The 18,545-nt window shown below is 40.8% G+C and overlaps 1 protein-coding gene across 1 annotated transcript in view; it reads right to left on the reverse strand.

Moving 5' to 3' along the window:
* Positions 1-1,660: 1,660 nt before the first annotated feature.
* The window catches only part of LOC108245263, a 20,802-nt gene continuing 3,917 nt past the window's right edge, over positions 1,661-18,545 (reverse strand). The window contains exons 3-17 of the mRNA XM_037976650.1: positions 17,513-17,754; positions 17,309-17,401; positions 16,996-17,088; positions 16,821-16,923; positions 16,647-16,726; positions 16,372-16,446; positions 15,496-15,559; positions 15,322-15,386; positions 15,145-15,222; positions 13,778-13,844; positions 13,642-13,706; positions 13,410-13,526; positions 9,338-9,419; positions 9,011-9,252; positions 1,661-1,708 (exon numbers count right to left, since the gene is read on the reverse strand). Of these exons, the coding sequence (XP_037832578.1) occupies positions 13,690-13,706; positions 13,778-13,844; positions 15,145-15,222; positions 15,322-15,386; positions 15,496-15,559; positions 16,372-16,446; positions 16,647-16,726; positions 16,821-16,923; positions 16,996-17,088; positions 17,309-17,401; positions 17,513-17,754 (977 nt within the window). The 3' untranslated portion in view covers positions 1,661-1,708; positions 9,011-9,252; positions 9,338-9,419; positions 13,410-13,526; positions 13,642-13,689. The remainder of the gene's footprint in view (positions 1,709-9,010; positions 9,253-9,337; positions 9,420-13,409; positions 13,527-13,641; positions 13,707-13,777; positions 13,845-15,144; positions 15,223-15,321; positions 15,387-15,495; positions 15,560-16,371; positions 16,447-16,646; positions 16,727-16,820; positions 16,924-16,995; positions 17,089-17,308; positions 17,402-17,512; positions 17,755-18,545) is intronic.

Raw genomic sequence — 18,545 nt, forward strand, 5'->3', positions numbered from 1 at the left:
TGGAGATTGGAGATGCACTGTTTTCTGATCACATGCCTGTAGTATTTGAAGTACCCCTTGCTAAAAGTACTATAATCAAACCTCTTGCTACTGCTCGGCTCTGCCTCATCATTAACCCTTCCACTGCTGCTCAGTTCTCATCAGTTTTTATTCAGAGATGTGTCACTCCACAGTTTTAATGCAACAAAATGAAGGAACTTAGTTCTTGGTTTCACTCTACCTGCCAGTCTGTTATGAATACTGTTGCTCCTTTAAAGAGCAGGCAGCTTAATTTTACCACAAAACTGAAAGATGCCAAAAGAAAATATCTCTGAGGTTATTTTGTCAAACACCCATAAACTACGTTTTATTTAAAACTATTGACTCTTTAATCCTCCACAAACTGTTTGTGTGGAGGCCTCTGTGCTCTGTGAACTTTTTCTTCACTTTTTCATTATTAACAAAGTCAGAACCATAAGGGCTGTAATTTCACCTCCTGCCTGTGACTCATCAATACATGTTCCTGCTTGTGGAGTTGTTGACAGGTTTGAACCTGTGTCTTTTCTTCATGAAACAATTAGTAATCTGAAGCCATCAGGTTCTCTTAATGATCCTGTCCCTTCTTGACTTTAAATAATTTTTTCTCACTCTAGAACCATTTACACTTAAACTTTTCAACAGCACCCTGTCCTTCACTGTGGGCCCTAATCATTTTAAAGATGCAGTAGTGCAACCTCTCATTTAAAAGACCTGGACTGGATTTCACAAGTTTTACAAATTTTAGGCCCATTTCTAAACTTTATTTTATCTCCAAAGCCCTTGAGAAAATAGTTATTCTTCTTTCTTGAGGAGAATAGCATTCTTGACGTATTTCCGTATGGTTTTATAACCCTCCGCAGCACTTAATTGCCTATTTTAAGTTTTTGACGATATATTTTTAGCTACAGACTCTAGTGACTGTGTCATCCTTGTGCTTTTAGATTTAATAGCTGCATTTAACAGTTTAACGTTTAGAGCAGTGGGTGGGAATCAGGGACATTGCTCTGGAGTGGTTCAGGTCGTATTTAGTAAATGAAACATTCTGTGTCAGCCTTGGTGGGTCAGTATCCTCGTTTGCTCTTCTTTCTTGTGGAGTCTCACAAGGCTCGGTTTTAGGAACTTTTCCTTTCCTTTCCTGAGTTCCTCTAATTTTAATTAAGAAAGAAAAAATACAACTACCTTTAGTAGAAGTTTCCCAATACAAGCAGAAACAAGTTTGCAAAAAATAATAAGGGGTTATTCCAACCAAACTCCTCTCCTTTAAATACTATCTAAGAGTGAGTTGAATCCTTAGATATAAAGTCTCCAATACCTGTGACAGTTTATGATTTTCTCTGTGACCAAGTTTCTCCTTTGGCTGAGCTGCGGTTTCCTGCGCTGAAAACATCTGAGCCAGTTCCTTCACCTGAAACATGTGTCACATTTAATGAAACTGTTTGACGATTGTTGTTTTCCATCGCAGGAAGTTTGTTTAGATTAAGAAACTACTGTACCTTCATGCCAGTAGAAGAATCAGGCCAGACAGCTTCAAACACTGTTGAGACCAGCAACACTCATTTCTTTTTTCTTTTTCATAGTTACAATATTCAACGTTTTGAGCTGAATCACACTGATACATACATGATGTTGGAGCCTCCTTCTGAGGGACTTCTGCTGCAGATGAAGCTTTTCTTGATTTATTTGTGGTACTCTAATATGCAGAAAGAAAAGCTATTACACTTAAAGTATTTAATAATGTCATGTTTTCACATTGTCCAGTATATTGTAAGCAGTAATGTACACTATGACCTTTGCTTGGACAGTTGCATTAAAACAAAACTGTTATTTTTTAAAATATTATATAGTCATTAAAAAATAAATATTTTATCATATTATTTAGATGATGTTGGGATCCAGGTGGGTTGGGTTGGTTCTCCTTTTTTTTTCCCAGCAGAGGGCGACGGGAGGCTGTGCATTCCTGAGGGCTGGATTGAAATCACCTGACGTTTTTCTACTCACCTGCGAGCGATCTATCATCAGTGGAGTATTTGAGGACGGGGCGGCCGACACTTCTTTGCCAGAGTGTTAACGTAGTTTGGTACAACCGGGCCCCTGAGATCTCCTGTGTATTTTCCATTCGTGTGTTTTTTTTCTCCTCGAGTAAAACCTCTGTGTTCTCCTCCCTAGGTGAACTTTGTGACTGTCGCTAGCTAGCGATCAACCAAACAATCTCTGAGACATCTGGTCCTCGTGACGCCGTGGAGTTTTTACCCACTGGATGCCCGAGCCCATCGACAAACCCTCCGAATAATCAACGATCTGGATTTTTCTGTTGGCCGCTCCTCTCGCTCCCCGCCGATCGCTATCCGTCCTGTCCGCCCTCCTCGCAGCCTCTCCGCTGAAACCGCTGGAACCCGCTCCTCGAACCCCCCAACCTGGAAACCAACTGTGCTACCTCCCCGGATCATACTCACCGCCTGCAAAGTAAGACTGTTACCTGTTCCTCTGAGTATTGCTAATTTCCCATCGCCCGTGAACTCACCATTTCCCTCGTCTCTCCAGCTTGCCGTAGTTTCCTGTTGGCTGACCTTCCCGGATCCTGTCACTTGCACATTTACTTTGTTATCTTTTACAATAAACACTTTAACTGATTACTGTCTCGCTGAGTGTTCTCTGCATGTGGGTAAAGAAAGTTACACCCATCATGACAGAACACTCTGGCCAACAAACTGACCTCGCAGAGACATTCAGTCGAGCAATCCAAGAACAACAAACTTTAATACAGTCACATGACGCCCTACTCCAAGATCTAGCCGCCCGTCAGTCTGAAACCAACCGTCAGCTAGGAGAGGTCATTAATTGTCTCCGATCTTCTTCCCTCCAGAATCCAGGTCCCGCTCCGGTGCCCGAACCAGCACTCCCTGCTGTTTCGGCACCTTATTCCGCCGACAGTTCGGCCCAGTTCTCCGGACCCCGAATACAACCACATAATCCTGAGCGTTTTTCGGGTGAAGCCAGTAAGTGCAATGGGTTCCTCTTGCAATGCAACATTTTGTTCAATTTCTCCCCGCAAAGTTTTCCCCATGACGGAGCAAAGATTTCTTTCATTATTTCTCAATTGTCTGGTCGAGCTCTACTTTGGGCTGAATCCAAATTCTCCTCATCCATAAACTACGGTTGCACTTTTGACGAGTTTCTAAGGGAGTTTAAACTTGCCTTTTCCCAAAATGCTGACAAAACATCTGCAGGCCGTGAGCTATGGACCTGCAAGCAGGGGAGAAGGACTGTTGCTGATTTCGCCTTAGATTTCAGAATCAAGGCGGCCGCTGCTGGCTGGGAACCATCAGCATTAAAGAGCGCGTTTTTTCACGCACTAAATGAACAGTTAAAAGATGAGCTAGCAACTCTGGAGGAACCTGAATCACTAGATGATTTTATTAACCTTACCATCCGCCTGGACAACCGCATCCGAACCCGAACCAGGGAAAGAAACATGGCACTCTCACCTGTTGAAACTGCTTCATCCGCACTAACTCCCAAGTTCGTCTCATCTTCACAGAATCCTCCAGAACCCGAGCCCATGCAGATTGGACACACCCGACTCACACCGGAGGAGAGACAGCGCCGTATCAGGTCCAAACTCTGTATTTATTGTGGCAATTCGGGACATTTCATTTCTGCCTGCGATTTAAGGTTAAACACCGGGGTCCGCCGGTAGAATCGAGGGAACCGGTGGACCATCAAAGTTCTGTAAAAACCCCTCACTTATTGTTACCGGCCACCGTCACATATCAGGAAAGATCAGTTACCTGTTCAGCCATGCTGGATTCGGGCTGCGAACAAAACCTCATTGACTCCCAGTTTGTACAGAGAATGGCCATTGAGATCATTCCATTAAAACCCCCGCTACGAGTATCAGCCCTGAATGGCAGAGCACTTCCCCAGATAACTTACCAGACTAAACCAGTTCAGTTAATGGTCTCAGGCAACCATCATGAAACCATCTCCTTCCTCGTTTTCCCTGCCGCTAACTTTTCCATCGTGTTGGGGTTTTCATGGCTTCAGCAACACAACCCCCACATAAACTGGTCTAAGATGCACATTGAATCATGGTCCCCGTTTTGTCATTCCACTTGTCTCCGTTCCGCAGTTCCGACAGGTTCTCAGTCACCGATGGATTTGGCTCCGGATCTTCCCGACTTATCCGCCATCCCGGCAGAATACCATGACCTTGCATCTGTGTTCAGTAAGTCAAAAGCTCTTTCTCTGCCACCTCACCGTCCCTATGACTGCGCCATAGATCTCCTCCCCGGCGCCCCACTACCTAACAGCTGTCTGTACAATATTTCTCGTCCTGAACGAGAAACTATGGAAAACTACATTAATGAATCATTAGCGTCCGGCATAATCCGTCCCTCCTCTTCTCCCCTGGGTGCAGGTTTCTTTTTTGTGGGAAAGAAAGATGGGACATTGAGACCGTGTATTGACTACAGAGGCTTAAATCAAATAACCGTCAAAAATAAGTATCCATTACCGCTATTATCCTCAGCATTCGAACCAGTTCAAGGGGCTACAATTTTTTCTAAATTAGACCTCCGTAACGCCTATCATCTCCTTCGCATCCGTCAGGGTGACGAATGGAAAACAGCTTTCAAGACCCCGATGGGTCAGTTTGAATACCTGGTCATGCCTTTTGGACTCTCTAACGCTCCTGCATTTTTCCAAGCCCTGGTTAACGACGTTTTAAGAGACTTTCTTAACATTTTTGTGTTTGTGTATCTGGATGATATTCTTATTTTTTCAAGAAACCTGGCTGAACATAAGAATCACGTCCGTCTAGTGCTTCAGAGGCTGCTAGAGAACAAGTTGTTTGTCAAAGCAGAGAAGTGCGACTTCCACAAACCATCTGTAACGTTCCTAGGTTTTGTGTTGGAGGGCGGACAGATTAGACCAACTGAGGAGAAAATTAAAGCGGTGCTGGAGTGGCCTACCCCTGAAACTAGGAAGCAGTTGCAACGCTTCCTGGGTTTCGCAAATTTCTACCGACGTTTCATACGTAATTATAGTCAAACAGCTTTACCACTCACAGCTTTAACTTCTGTCAAGATACCTTTCTCCTGGACTTCTGCTGCAGATGCAGCTTTCCATAAGTTGAAGACCCTGTTCTCCTGTGCTCCTGTGTTAGTTCAACCTGATCCGAGAAAACAGTTCATTGTGGAAGTCGATGCCTCTGACACCGGGGTGGGAGCAGTTCTATCTCAATCCACAGAAACTGATAATAAAACTCATCCATGTGCTTTTTTTTCCCGCAGACTTAACCCCGCTGAACGCAATTATGATGTGGGGGACCGGGAGTTGCTCGCCATCAAGTTGGCGTTGGAGGAATGGCGGCACTGGCTGGAGGGCGCGGAACACCCCGTGCTGGTCTGGACTGATCACAAGAATCTATCTTACCTCCGGTCAGCAAAGCGTCTCAACCCTCGTCAGTCCCGCTGGTCCTTGTTCTTCTCTCGCTTCAACCTGTCCATATCCTTCCGTCCTGGTTCTCGTAATGTCAAGCCCGATGCTCTCTCCAGAATTTATTCTTCAGATGACTTTGAAAAGGTTCCTACTCCCATTCTGCCTCCCAGTTGTACTGTCGCTTCCCTTTCGTGGGAGATTCAGGATCTCATCTCCCAAGCCCAGCAGACTGAACCAGACCCCGGCACCGGACCACCTAACAAGACTTATGTTCCAGCTTCAGTAAGAGCCCGAGTCATTCATTGGTTACATGCATCCAAATTTTCTGGTCATCCTGGCGTCAGCCGTACAATCCATCTGATATCCCGTAGTTTCTGGTGGCCATCATTACACAAAGACATTAAAGAGTATGTTTTAGCATGTCCCATCTGTGCTAGAAACAAACCATCCCATCAAGCACCCGCCGGTCTATTACAACCACTGCCTGTTCCCAAGCGCCCCTGGTCCCACATTGCTGTAGATTTTGTTACCGGCTTGCCACCTTCACAGAACATGACCACCATTTTCACAATCATTGACCGTTTTTCTAAAGCCTGTCATCTTATTCCGCTTCGAAAACTGCCCACTGCTTTTCAGACAGCCCAACTCCTGGTAAAACACGTTTTCCGGCTTCATGGCATACCACAGGAGATCCTCTCAGATCGCGGTCCCCAGTTTATTTCCCAAGTATGGAAACATTTCTGCTCGGCTCTCAATGCTCAAGTCACACTCACATCCGGTTATCATCCGCAGTCAAATGGCCAAACAGAACGCATGAACCAGGAGTTAGAATCCACCCTCCGTTGCATTACTTCCACAACTCCTTCTGACTGGTCCCTTTTTCTGCCATGGGTCGAATATGCTCATAACTCTCATGTCTCTGTTGCCACTGGTCTGTCTCCGTTTGAAATCTCCTTAGGTTATCAGCCACCATTGCTACCATCTGACGAAAAGGACATCGCAGTACCCTCCGTTCACCATCACATCCGTCGTTGCAAGTCTGTCTGGGAACACACCATCTCCGCCTTGTCCCGTACTGCTGCTCAGAATAGACGCTTTGCTGACCGCCGGAGACGGTCAGCTCCCGTCTACTCATCAGGACAGAAGGTTTGGCTTTCCACTAGAGACATTCCGCTAAAAGCCATGTCCCGTAAGTTATCACCCCGTTTCATCGGTCCATGTGCCATCGACGCTATCATCAACCCTTCTGCTGTCCGTCTCCGCTTACCTGCTTCACTCCGCATCCACCCTACGTTCCATGTTTCCCAGATCAAGCCTGTCCAGACCAGCTCTTTGTGCCCTCCGGCCGAACCCCCTCCACCCGCCCGGGACATTGATGGGCACCCGGCTTACACGGTTCGCCGGATCGTGGACTCCCGTCGGCGGGGTCGTGGATGGCAGTACCTCGTTGATTGGGAGGGCTACGGTCCGGAGCATCGCCACTGGGTGCCCAGTTCTTTTATTTTGGATCCGTCTTTAATTAGGGATTTTCGTTCTTCTTGTCCATCCACTTCTTCGGGACCGCCAGGTGGCGGTCGTTGAGGGGGGGGTACTGTTGGGATCCAGGTGGGTTGGGTTGGTTCTCCTTTTTTTTTCCCAGCAGAGGGCGACGGGAGGCTGTGCATTCCTGAGGGCTGGATTGAAATCACCTGACGTTTTTCTACTCACCTGCGAGCGATCTATCATCAGTGGAGTATTTGAGGACGGGGCGGCCGACACTTCTTTGCCAGAGTGTTAACGTAGTTTGGTACAACCGGGCCCCTGAGATCTCCTGTGTATTTTCCATTCGTGTGTTTTTTTCCTCCTCGAGTAAAACCTCTGTGTTCTCCTCCCTAGGTGAACTTTGTGACTGTCGCTAGCTAGCGATCAACCAAACAATCTCTGAGACATCTGGTCCTCGTGACGCCGTGGAGTTTTTACCCACTGGATGCCCGAGCCCATCGACAAACCCTCCGAATAATCAACGATCTGGATTTTTCTGTTGGCCGCTCCTCTCGCTCCCCGCCGATCGCTATCCGTCCTGTCCGCCCTCCTCGCAGCCTCTCCGCTGAAACCGCTGGAACCCGCTCCTCGAACCCCCCAACCTGGAAACCAACTGTGCTACCTCCCCGGATCATACTCACCGCCTGCAAAGTAAGACTGTTACCTGTTCCTCTGAGTATTGCTAATTTCCCATCGCCCGTGAACTCACCATTTCCCTCGTCTCTCCAGCTTGCCGTAGTTTCCTGTTGGCTGACCTTCCCGGATCCTGTCACTTGCACATTTACTTTGTTATCTTTTACAATAAACACTTTAACTGATTACTGTCTCGCTGAGTGTTCTCTGCATGTGGGTAAAGAAAGTTACACCCATCATGACAGATGAGAATTATTGGGTTTTGTTTGAATTAAGTGGAATGTTACAGGAAATGCCTGAATATTAAAATGTATGTTTTTGTTGTTACATCAAGTTAAACTGAAAGCACTGGAAATTTTCACTTTAATAACTTCCAAACTATACATATGTAGTTCTTCTTTCATCAAAAAATAAAAAAGTAAATAAATAAACTGAGGGTAAACATCTGAGGAGCTTGAAACTGAGAAATTGCCACTTTTGCTCAAAAAGAAACTGATCATTGTTTGAAGAACTGATCCTCTTAAGACCATGAATCTCTTAAAAATAATAAAAAACAAAATTTAATTGTTGATTAAGGACTTTAGACTTGGTTAAACTAGTGAGAGATTGTGGACAAGTAGACTGGAATCTCCCATTTTCAATCAGTTTTTGAAGTATCCTTTTTTCCTATACATTACAAAAAATAATGATCCAACTAAACTGTTTTAGAAAGCAGGTAATAATTGAGTTTATATGAAACTCATTCTGTTTTTTTTTTTAATTGGCTCGACTTCAGCCAGTGCCGTAACAGAATCCCAACCCAGAGCTAATTTTATCAGCAATAGAGATGGTCCTCTTGTTAGCATCATAATGGGTTCAACTGCTATCAAAAGGTTGCTCTACATTAAATTTTTATTTTCAAAGCTTGGGGTCATAGAACTCTGACATGACTAGCCAATCTCAACATTTATGTCCACCACTCCTTATCCAGCAAAAAAGAAAGTTTGACATCAGTAAAAGTGGATAATAGAGTTTTTGTTATATCAGTCACATCTCCCACTGGTCTTAAAAAACTGCTGCAATAATGCTGCTCCAGCTGCAGCCTTAGTTTCAAGCATTTTTCAACCAAATAGAAACTAAGCTGATACTGTACCAGCATTGGTTTTTGTTTGTCCTTGTCCTCCTTTTGTGACTGGTCTGCTGTGTCTTTGGTTTGTAAGGCTGAGAACATTTGAGCAAAATGCTTTACCTGAAAGATTGTAAACATCAAAATTAAATCCAGAGTAAGAAACACAATAAAACCATTAAACCCAGGTAAACACAATGAGATAGGCAAATTTAAAATCATAATCATGGAAAATGGACTTTGTATCTGACACCTGAGTAAGATGAAAACAAAGATTTATGAGGATCTACTTACCTGTGAAGGCTTGCGCTCCTTTCCAGGTTTCTCCTTTGGTTGGCTTGAAGTGACTGAAAACATCTGGACCAGTTCTTTCACCTGAAATAAGTGGAACTGTTAGCTCTGTGGGGCTCTTAAATCATAAAAAAAGAAATCAGTTTTTCAGTATTTTGAAATTCAATGTGCTCCACCAGAGGTTTCACAAAGTTAATACAGTACATTCATGCCAGTGGAGAAATCAGGCTGCACAGCTTCAAACACTGCAGAAACAGAAAAAAAAACTAAAATGTAATTATCTCCCTAAGTATTGAAAAATTAAATGAATTTAACCAAACTCAAACATACATGGTGCTTGATCCTCTTTTTGTGTGATGTCTGCTGTTGATAAAGCTGTTTGATTGTTGGTACTTAATTCATCTGTGGCACTCTGTCAAAAAATATTACAAGTGATTTCAAACTGTTCAGCTTGGTTTTTCAACAAGTTACTTAACATAAATTTCTAGTTGAACAAAATCAAATCAAAATGAAAACCTATAGATATATATTATACTGCCAAATGTTTTTGCTTGTTTCCCTTCACACACATGAACTAACATCCCATTCCTAATTCATAGGGTTTAATATGATGTTGGCCCACCCTTTGCAGTTATAAAAGTTTCAACTCTTCAGGGAAGGCTTTCCACAAGGTTTAGGAGTGTGTTTCAGGGAAATTTTGACCATTCTTCCAATAGCACATTTGTGAGGTCAGACACTGATGTTAGACAAGAAAGCCTGGCTCGCAATCTCCCCTCTAATTCATCCCAAAGGTGTTCTCATAGCTCATAGCCTTTGAGCGAATTAAACGGCTGCTTAGGACAGCGGCCTGTAGTAGGCCCCAAGATGGCTGACGATAAACTGAACTGACTGTTGCACGTCTGCCTGCGACACAGCCCATAGAGCCCACCTGGATCATCTGTAATTTGTATCAATTAGCCACACAAACATGTTTTCATTCTCAGTCTTCACAGGTGTTGTGCCAAAAAGTGATAGTCTGACCGTCACGGGAGCGTGCAGCCTGTTTGTCTCTTGGTGTGACTCGTTGTTTCTGCTGCTTTAGTTCTTAGAATTAAACAATATTAACAAAAAACGCATATTTGTTTGCCCAAGGTTATAGCAAAAGTATGTCTCCGTTAAACTTTTTTTTCCCCAAAAACCTCTGATGTTCTCTCTGTGAGTGTCAGTTTCAAGTGTTTGTAGTTTATCATAAATATCTGCAATGTATTTATAAATATCTACACAGGATAATAGAATAAAATAACGGTATAAACAAGCAAAGGAAGTTTTGGCAATTTGGATGAATTAAGCTTGTATTTAGAATCATACTGTAAAGCAACTGTACTATGATGAAAGCAATTCAACAAATAATCTAATATGAAAAATAAAACGTTTTTGGCATTGATTCTGTCGATTTTGTTCATCTAGTTTGCCTGTATTATAACCAATCATGCGGTTTTTAATGTCCAAGTACTTTTAGCAACAAGAAAGTCCATCAATTTTAATTTTCAAACATATCAACACTCAGAATGTTCACCATTTAAAATGTGATTACAGTGATAAAACTCCTAAAGCTTGACACTGAAAGTGTTTTGCCTTTAAGTAACTTTGTCATATTCAAAAGGGTTATATTTTATTTTATCAACTTGTCCTTTGCACAGTACAAAATAATTTAAAATTGCCATTTTCCATTCACCATATTGACAGACTTCTGCCTGACTTTATTTTATATAGAGGAATTATATTTTAAAGCTAATGTAGTCATTTGCACCCTGAACATAATGTCTGTATATAGCCATAAAGTAAGATTTTTTTAAAACATTTTTTTCTTTCATTTTTATCAAGGCTCATTCCCTTCCCATAAAAGAGGATTTCTGTTTGCAAATAAATCACCCACTTTTTCTCTTTTGGCAGCAGTTAGTAAACGCCTATCACCATTCATCCTTTATGATAGAAGAGAGATAAGAAACTAACAAGATAGTAAGGACAGATTTACAGAAACCCAAACATTTTCATATAAGACACTGAGAACACAAAGATAATCAATACTAATGGTAAATTTGTTGTTTGGAAATTTATCTGTCTCTAAATATCTTTATCAAAATTTACATCTTTTCATCTGCATTATGTAACAACATCACAAACTGAACTTTTAAATCTTTGTACTAACCCCCAACATTTTTTACTGTGTCCACAAAAAAAAAAACAGTCAAAGATTTATATCTAACATTTAAATTAAATATTAACCAAAATAGTAATAGATCTGGCCTATTTCTAAGTTAAAAAACAGTAGTTTACAGTGGAATACTTTCCAAACTGCTTGCATGCACACACACATGGGAAAACACTCAGCACCATTCAGACCAATAAATGTTAAATGGACTGTATTTATATAGCATCTTTCCAGACAACCAGGCTACTTTACACATTTACCCATTCCACAAAGCACTCTAATACATCTTTACAAAGCTAATCTGAATAAATCATTCTTGTTACGACTACTGTCGTAAGGTGCTGTTTTTATATGTAAATCTGAGTGTGCAGGTGTTTCTTTGGTGGATCCAGGGGATGGACAGATATGAATTGGTTGCCCAGGTGTAGATAACTTATAAGATGATGCTGCCGTGGACTGTTGTCATCCATTCTCTGCTCATCCCAACCAGCCACACCAGCTGAAAGCGGTACATTCCATTGAGGAGTTTGTAGGGGTGGAGTGCCTTTTAGTTTGATCCTAGCTTTCTCTTATTTATATTAGGTAGGAAGGTAAGTTTTTGTCATTTGGTTTCTTTATTTTGAATAGGTCAATTTGGTTTACATTTTTGATAGTTAGCTTTTGTTTGTTGTTTTGGAGTAAGCCCCCTAGAAATTACACTCAGCTCCTTCCATCTGTTAAGATCCAACCTAAAATTAATTTATTATAAATAAATCATTGTAAAATGTACTACAGTGTGTTGTGGCTGCTTGAGGTCCGTGGAGGATGGATCATCTTCATGTTGTGGTCTGGGCACCCCAAGACAGGCCTTAACATTTATATAAAGACTAATCAGTGCTTTAGACCACATTCATACACCGATGGGGCACATTGGAGACATTGAGGCGTTCAGTGGCTTGCCTAGGGACACTTATACATGTGGCTGCATAATGGTGGAATTAAACCTCTGACTCTCTCATTAGAAGACAACTGCTCTAACCACTGAGCCTATCAAGGAAAGCTAAAATAGGCAAATGCAGTTAATTAGCCTTGTGTGTTTCAGTAAATGGGCTGAGATACCAGTAAACTATGAAACACCATGTTCACAGATGTAAATGTGTTATGCATAAGGTTTATAATTGCATTTGGTTTTGTGTCTCTTTAATTGTCTATTTATGGCAAAATAGGCCTTCCAAAACATATCCCGGTTAGGGCTCCCAAATGTCTAGGGCTGGCTCGGGTTAAGGTCAGGACTCATGCCAGTCAAGTTCTTCTACGCCAAACTCTCTCATCCATGTCTTTATGGACCTTGCTTTGTGCACTGGTGTACAGTCATGTTAGTATAGAAAGAGGCCATCCCAAAACTGTCCCCATAAAGTTGGAAGAATTAAATTGTCCAAAATGTCTTCATATGCTGAAGCATTAAGAGTTCATTTCACTGGAACTAAACGGCCAAGCCCAACTCCTGAAATGAAAAAACAATCTCACACCAAAATCCTCCCTCCACCAAACTTTATACTTGGCACAATGCAGTCAGACAAATACTGTTGTCCAGGCAGAAGCTAAACTCAGACTCGTCCATCAGATTGCCAGACAGAGAAGTGGGATTTGTCCCTCCAGAGGACACGTCTCCACTGCTCTAGAGTCCAGTGGCGGGGTGCTTTACAACACTGCATCTGATGCTTTGCACTTGTTGATGTAAGGCTTGGATGCAGCTGCTCAGCCATGGAAACCCATTCCATGAAGCTCTCTACACACTGTTCTTGAGCTGATCTGAAGGCCTCATGAAGTCTGAAGGTCTGTAGCTACTGACTCTGCATTATGCTCCTCATGATCCACTGAGCTCACTCTGTAATTTTACATGGCCTACCACTTCTTGGGCAAGTTGTTGTCAATCCCAATCCCTTCCACTTTGTTATAATACAACTAACAGTTGACTGTGGGATATTTAGTACCAAGAAAATTTCACGACTGGACGTATTGCACAGGTGGCATCCTATCACTGTACCACACTGGAATTCACTGAGATCCTGAGAACAACCCATTCTTTCACAAATGTTTGTAGATGCAGTCTGCATGCCCAAGTGCTTGATTTTATACACCTGTGGCCATGGAAGAGACTGGAACACCTGAATTCAATTATTTGGATGGGAGAGTGAATACTTTTGGCAGTGTAGTGTATAATGTTGCTACCTCACAATCTGTTTTCACTCCAGACACGGATTCAAGTTTTGTTGGTTCTGCTATACATAAAGGTGAGTTCTTCTTAGGTAGGACCACAGGAGGAGCTGCTATGTGTTCCTTGTATCCCTGAAAAAATACCAGGTAGCTGAGTTTGAAAAAAAAAAAACTAAACTTAAGGAATAAAAAATATACTGTAAATGTGCGTAAACAGATGCTGTACTATTAGAAAGTGATTCTTTACCTGCTCAGCAACTGCTGCTTTTCTGTTTGTATCTCTTTTGAGAGAATCCTATGAGGCTGTAAGAGCTGTCAGGAAACATAACAGTCACTCTACCTTGCATATGCTTTCATGTTGAGAGTTAGCATCTTGTACATACACAACTGGTTCTCCTCCATGGCTGGAGTTGCTGCTGGTGAGCTGCTGCCCAATGACATCACAACGATCTGACACAAGAAGGTGAACAGTTAGAAAGTTCTTATGTGTTTTAATATTTCTTATTTCTATGTAAATTTACATTAATTCTAATCCTAAACAGATTGTTTTCTGTTTTATGAATAACAACTGAATTCTAATTTATGCAAAACACAATTTAAAGCCAACCATTCCTTGAAATCATGCATGCTGCTTTTTATGTCAAAGTTTTAGACTAAGATTACCTAATGTTGAGAAATGACAGAGTTGTCACCATTTTTGGTCAAACCATGAAAATAACAATATGCACAATCTCATGGGTCATAGCAAGATGTTACACTCAAGAGTATGTGTTGTGAATGAATATCGGCTACTACCCCAATCAAATTTTACCTCAATATTTGTAAAACTGACTAGTTCAAAGCTATTTTTGTGTTATCTTATGTTGGTTAGCTGTGCCTGCCAACTTAAATTGGGTTGGCTCCAAAAGTTACTCTGTTTTATATGTACATTCAGAGATTATTTTCTAAAAGCTTTATTGAAATAAGTTTAGTGATTTATGAGATATTTTCCTAACAGCTGACTGCAAATAGTTATTGGCAACATTTTAAACAAACTTCTTTAACTAGAAGTTAAAGAAGTTTGGAGAGCACAACTCTCTGCTAAGGTCATTACATTCTTAAAAGATAGTTTGATCCAGATTCTGAATCACCACCAAAACTTAAGCAATTGTTGTGACAACTCCAACATTCCCTAAAACATTAACCAAAATATGTTCATTAGTTTTTAAGTAATCTTGCTAACACAGAGACAAACAAACCAATGCTACTGAAAACATAACTACCTTGGCAGAAGTAACAAACTGCTAGTGCTCACAATATGTTTTGGGTATCAGTCTCAGCTAAAACCACACATAATTTTAGGTCAATATAAGTAAAACTTACTTAACTACTTAAAATGGCTATATTTTTTTGTGTTTAAAAATCATCTTAACCATCCTAAATCATCTTAAATTGGGTTAATCACTTATAGATGTTCATTCCTTGACTACTTTCTGCAAGTTTTATTAAAATTTGTCCAGTGGTTTGTGATATATTTTGGTAACAGACAGACCTGCACACACACACACAGGCAAAAACATTCTTCCCTGCCTTTTGGCTTTCAACTGCTTTAACTTTAATACTGTTGAAAACTCAATAAAATTCATTCTGCTATATATAAAAGACAATAAAAGCCCAAATATTCAACCTGTTCTAGATCATCTTCCCCACTGTTCTTTGACTGAACTGTAGCTGTGCTCGCTGAAAACGAGTCAGATTTTTTTTGATTTACCATGAGTAACTGCAAATCCCTCCTCTTAGGCGAGACCACAGGTAGAGCTGTTGGAAGTTTGCTGACTGAACTGTTTGTCTTAAAAAAGGCAGATTAATAAATTTTCAGAGTGGAAAAAATGAGAGATTCCTACATGTGTATGTAACAAGACACTTAATTTAGAAAGTGATGCTTTACCTGCTCAGCAGCAGCTGGTTTTGTGTTTGTGGTTTTTTTGAGGAAGTCTTGTGGTATTGTAAAAGCTGTTAAAAAAGAAAAGGATCACTCTCAGACTTTCCATTTTTTTAAATTATTACTTTCCTTTTTCATCCAGACTGCCGAGGTATTGAATTATATTCCTTTTGTACTTACATGACTTGTTCTTCTCCATAGCTGCAGCTGCTATTGGTAAACTCCTTAGTGATCCAACCATAGTCTAAGAAAAGGAGAAAAAAAAACAGAATATATACATAATTGTAATTTTCATTTTATTTTAAATGGATCCTTTTAAACGGATGTTCTTTTAAATAATAATTAGTAGTTAGTAGTAGTTAGTTATCATTAGCCTAGCCCAGAGGAAAACTTCTGCCCTTTTCTTCATACTCTATGACTGATATCACCACTTATAGGGTACTAACTATTGACAACTATGTAACAAAACATCCCTTCAAAAATGACCAGACTACCCTTTTAATACCATTTTGATTGATTTGTTGATGTTACTGTGGCAGTCCTGAATTGAACCTACTGACCATCAGAGGCATAGAAAAATCTGGTTTAACAACATTTTTAATGAGTTCACATAGTTTTGTTTAGGTTAAAGTAAAAACCCTGTGCTTCAGTGCTTTTCATTAATGGTTCATTTGGAGTTTGACAAATCTAAATGAGAAAATGAACATAAGCAAACAGAAATAACTTTACCTCACAGGTTGACTCCACTGGTCTAACATCTCTCATTTCTTCTTCTCTCAACTTATTATTTTCTGCAAACAATTCAGAATTTCTTGCAGCCACTGAGATTTATGTCCTTCTTCTTTTGCAGTCAATAACAGTTAACCCTTCCTTTGTGAGACCACAGGTGGGGTGACTTCTACTTGACTTGTGATTTAGTTTTAGATTTTGTTTGTTAACTACAACGTCTAATAATATTTATTAACAATGACAGACTGGTGAATTCCATCTACCATACTGTATCTTAAAGTGTAAAGAATTCAAGTTTTAATCCAGGCTACTGAATGATTGTAGTACCTGATGTTTTTCCTTTGATCGGACAACTGGTTCTGGGTACATGATCTGTGGATCCTCACTGACCAAACTACTTGCCTAAAAATATTAGGGACTCAGTTAAATGTATGTTACTTCTATAACGGTCTGAGCATGTAAAAAACATACAAAATGTAAAAAAACAAAAAAACAAAACAACAACAACAAAAAAAACAAAAAAAAACCAGGGTAACTGATTCTTAAATAATTTTCAAGAAAGAAAGAAAGAGCAGAAAAGGTCTGTCTGTCTGTCTGTATACCTGCACGTCAGAGGAGAAATCCAAAAGCTCATCAGTTGACCTTAAAGAGTCTCTTATTGCAGATCTTTGGAGAGACACTCCTGGAGATGCAAATGCTATAATAAAATGAGATTTTATTTTTCCCAAATCAAATCACTAAAACACAATTTGTTTTTAATAGGCTGTTGATCATACGTGATTTAGGCTCCTTTTTGATTCTGGCAGCTGTTGTTGTTCGAAAATTAACTAATATGTCAATACTTTGGCCGTCCTCATTTCCTCCATTGTATGAAGTGTTCTGAAAGCAAAACAAAATCACTACAATACACTTGATGAATTTACTGAAAACATGCCGAACGTGAACACTAACTTGTAGTAATGTCTGACTCATTCTATTTTCCCTCTTAGCTTGGACTCCACCTCGGTTTGCAGCTGTTGAACGTCCCCTGACTGGTCTGTGCACCTGGAAGACATTTATTCAATCTAAAGCTACATTTTCACATTAAGTCAAGAAAGAAACATGTTTAGGTTTCTTCTTCATCTGTGGAAGTGTGGAGCGCTCCTCCTGCTGACGGCCTGACTTTGATTGTTTCAAGAATTGTTGTGGAACTGCAGAAACTGTCAGGAATTGGAACAACACAGTCAGATTACTGTGAAAAATCTTGAAGTGACTGAATTTTTACCTCATACATACGTGACTTGAACTCCTCCTTGGGGGTAACTGTTGCTGCAGCACAGCTGATAAAGCTGCCCATCCTTGGTGGTTCTGGCAGACTCTGAGAGGTTAAAGAGGAATATAGAAAGTAAGATGTTAAAAAATAATTGAAATGTTCACTTTTCATTTGAACTTTGACTATTGGCTCTAAATACCCCTTCTGATCTTATACCTCCTGCTTCTTGATCTCTCTCTTCACAGGAGGAGGATTTCTGTAATTTACTTCTTTATTCCAGAGATCTTTCCAGATACACTGCTCAGTTTTTGGGATCCTTACTCCCTTTGGCGTGCAACGATTCTTCCCCTGATGGATTCTTAACCCCTGATAAGTCGTCATTTTGGTACAGCTGCAGTGACAAACCTGTGGACTCCTGGGACGTGCGGTCAGGGGAGGCAGGTGACACAGAGCCTCACCTGTCATCATGACAAGAAAAAACAAAAGATAACATAAATTAATATTAATATTTGTCCACTGATCTTTATGTATGACTAATTTTTGAACATTTTTATAGTCAAAATCGCTGAAATCGCTAAAATTGCATATTTCCTGTTCAAATACAAGGGTGAAACGCGAGGTGCGGCAGCAACGAGCCGAGCCTCACCTCAGAATGTGCAATCCATCACAAACTGGGCTGATACATGCAATTGGCCCGTGCCTGTTGCCGTATCGCTGCATGTCGCCAATATAATGGTTTATATATCTTGATTTTCCACAGTCTGGCTAATGTCTTTAACCATTTACGTTTAATGTTTGTTAGTGACATATTTAGTTTTGCTGAGGGGACATAAAACCGCGGTGAAAAGGCACAGGGTGAGGCAGACAGTACTCTGCCACACTGAAGGGGGCGTACGTGAGCCAACGGGAGCTTGTTGCTGCTGTCCTTTTACACAGAGGGGAGTAAGAGTCACGTGCACTGCTGCGAGTGTTAATATTTGTGTTTTGCTCTGTCGGACTGCCAAAACGGTAACGTTTTTTCTTATCTTATCTTTAATACGTACAGTCCTGCTCACCATTATTGGCACCCCTTCATGATTTGCATAGCTGAGTGAATATCTTCATGATCATTCATTGGTTAATTCATGTCATATGTGTGGAGGCAGTCCATCACAAGTGATCTTTATCTGATTTGCAACAGGTGAGCCAAATTGGGTTTTCATATTGATTTGCAGCAAAGGGTGCCAATACCATTGGCATGGTAAAAATT

This window comes from Kryptolebias marmoratus, linkage group LG7, assembly GCF_001649575.2.
Source record: "Kryptolebias marmoratus isolate JLee-2015 linkage group LG7, ASM164957v2, whole genome shotgun sequence".
Lineage (NCBI taxonomy): Eukaryota > Metazoa > Chordata > Actinopteri > Cyprinodontiformes > Rivulidae > Kryptolebias > Kryptolebias marmoratus.